The sequence below is a fragment of the Pinus tabuliformis genome, chromosome 1_2, assembly GCF_031772625.1.
Source record: "Pinus tabuliformis cultivar Carrire ecotype Pingquan chromosome 1_2, CPIR1, whole genome shotgun sequence".
NCBI classification, from domain to species: Eukaryota; Viridiplantae; Streptophyta; class Pinopsida; order Pinales; family Pinaceae; genus Pinus; species Pinus tabuliformis.
In genome coordinates this window covers 347,769,579-347,772,169 of record NC_142298.1, presented here as the reverse complement: position 1 = coordinate 347,772,169, position 2,591 = coordinate 347,769,579, and the positions used below count along the sequence as shown (strand labels likewise).

The following is a 2,591-nucleotide window of genomic DNA, read 5'->3' as shown; positions in this document are numbered from 1 at the left end:
GACAAGCGTGCTGACATATTTGTCATTAACGCTGTGTCATTTTATAGGTCAGTTTTTTTTTGGTTATTGACAACATTTGAGGTTTCTGTAAATGTGTGATTCCTATTGGGAAACCCGTGACACTTAACCTTCACACACCTATGAAACTTAGATTAATGGATATCCTCTGAAAGTAGTTTAGATTTTCTTTTAGTGATTGAAAACTGGAGAATCAGAAATGATGAAACAAGTTGACTGTTTAATGGCGATAACCAACACAGCACAGATGTGAACAGAAATTGCATTTAAAATAGTCCAATACTTGCAATATAATATTTAATCCTTTAAAAAAGGGTTGAGTCCGCGTATCTGAAAAAGTTGTGGAATGCACTCAACATCCTTTACACATGTCCCACTGTAATTGGGTTCCTTGGAGCTTTTAAAATCCACTGCACTGCTGGGCTGCACTGCATCCTTAATTAATTACAGGCACGGACAGTATTGAAGAGACAGCAGGAACTCTTGAAGAGACAGCAGGAACTCTTACGGTCATTATGCCATCAACGATTGATATTGGAGGTGGAATTATTAAAGACATCGTAATCCGTCGGAAGAGGAGAGGGCAAAGAGGAACCTGCGTTGATGGCATGAGGGGTAAAAATGGGTTCTGATTGCATGTGCAGCAGATGTTTGTATGGCGAGTAGAAATAGTCTGGTTGGGGTGTACACAATGGAAAGTCGTGAAATATATTTGGAGATAACAGAAGCGGAGATGGTAAGAAGAAATTGGGCGATAAAGGAGACATCGAACCATACTGAATGGTCGGAGATAACAAGGACTGCATATTAGAATACTGAGATGGATCGTTCCCTGAAAATTCAGAAGGAATTGAAAGTGTGGCAATAGAATTATCTTCTTTAACGGGAGGACTAGGAGAGGCACCAACCTGGACGAAATTAGGGTTTCCTGGTACGGAAGTGTGACAAGTTTGAGATTGGATCGATAACGAGGCGGAGGGGATGCTGGAATTTCCGTGGGCGTCAACGCGACCAGTGAGACGTTGGACGAGTGTCATGAATTCCCCGGCTTCTGTGTGTATGACCTCAGGAGAACGCGTGTATATAATCACAGGGGGCCTGTATGCCATGGCGGGCACCAGCAGCGGCGGCTTCCGGATCTTGTGAGAGTCCTTCCAGATCTTCAGCGGCGCAGGGCGCGGACCCTGCAATTCTCGCTTCGGCGTTTTGGCTTGCTGCTGCTGTCGCTCGGGAGAACTCATCCCTCCCTTACTTTCTGCTGAATCAATTCCCATATAAAATCGACTCCAGCAGGCTTTTCTCCTCTAACTTTATTGTTAACGACGGCGGATTTTCTGCGTGGAGAGCGAACAGTCGAAATATGGCGATGGCACCTTTGCTTCCTCCTGGACTTGCTTTCCTGGAAAGAAATGGAAACGGTCACACCTAAATAAATGATTAATCGGGGACGCGAGGCGGGTCTTGGCGTCCTGCAAGTCTAGCGGTTATGCTCCGTCAATGTCCATATCAATCCCTTTTTATTGATGACTGGAGTACGCAGTAATTGCGGGGCGATGCAATCGAGGACGGATTAAATAATATAACGTGAAGAGAAAGTCAAAGAAATTTGTTGGCCGCAAATATATTAAGAGAGGAAGGGAGTTTCTAAAGGCCCTGCCTTTTACTCAATCCTAATCCATTACTAATCCTTGCGTAAGACTCCCAGCTTTATCAGTAATGGCCGCCTCTCTTGTGAATTATGATGTCTTGAAGATTTCCCATTAAACGACTCTATGATGCCGGCTATTAAATTCTGAATCGTTCCATTCCGGTCGGCGGTTGGACTATTAATCTTTTGACTTTTCTTCTACACATAAATTTTATAGTTGGCCAGTTCCAATGGCAATCAATATAAACAAGGTTATCAATCTATTAATGTAAGTTGCAGTATAGGTTAACTATTAGATTTTGTACTCGTTTAAATCTTAAAAAAGGAAAATAGACAAAAGTAAAATAGATGGTTAACCGATGGTCAACGTATTTAATAGATTAATAATATTATATATATTAGATTAATAATATTATATATAGATAATTATTTTATTACAATTTTATTATAATTTAATTTTTATTTATGATATTTTAAATGGTTTTATATTTGTTAATTTTATTATTTTATTTATTAAATTTGTAAAATTTCAATTTAATTAAATAAAACAACGAAAAAAACATTAATATAATTTTTTTAAAATATATTTTTATTAAAATTAAATAAAAAATAATTAAAATAATAAATTATAACTATATTATTTACTATCTTTTTAAAAGTATTTTAATATTTATTCTTTCAAAAACACATTAAAATCAAACAAGAAGCAAATTTAACCCATAACATAAGTAAAAAAAATACTTAACATAATACGTAAATATAATCTTTATTTCACCTACTAATTTCGATGAATTTATTTGACTTAACTGATTATTGGATTTTTTTTAATGTTCACAAGAGTAGCACACTATTACGTGGTCTTCTTTATTTACTTTTACGTATGTATATTAAATACATCCTCGTATTCATTTACGGATGACATGGT

The 2,591-nt window shown here is 36.8% G+C and overlaps 1 protein-coding gene across 1 annotated transcript; it reads right to left on the bottom strand.

Annotated features, from left to right (window-relative positions):
* Positions 1-278: 278 nt before the first annotated feature.
* On the bottom strand, positions 279-1,736 carry LOC149205800 (uncharacterized). Its single transcript, XM_089393562.1, has one exon. It carries the CDS (start codon positions 1,290-1,292, stop codon positions 540-542), a length of 753 nt encoding a protein of 250 aa, XP_089249688.1. The 5' UTR covers positions 1,293-1,736; the 3' UTR covers positions 279-539.
* Positions 1,737-2,591: the final 855 nt, after the last annotated feature.

What these genes read in the sequence shown, in the direction of transcription:
- LOC149205800 (XM_089393562.1), bottom strand. Translation starts at nt 1,292, where the DNA reads ATGGGAATTGATTCAGCAGAAAGTAAGGGAGGGATGAGTTCTCCCGAG.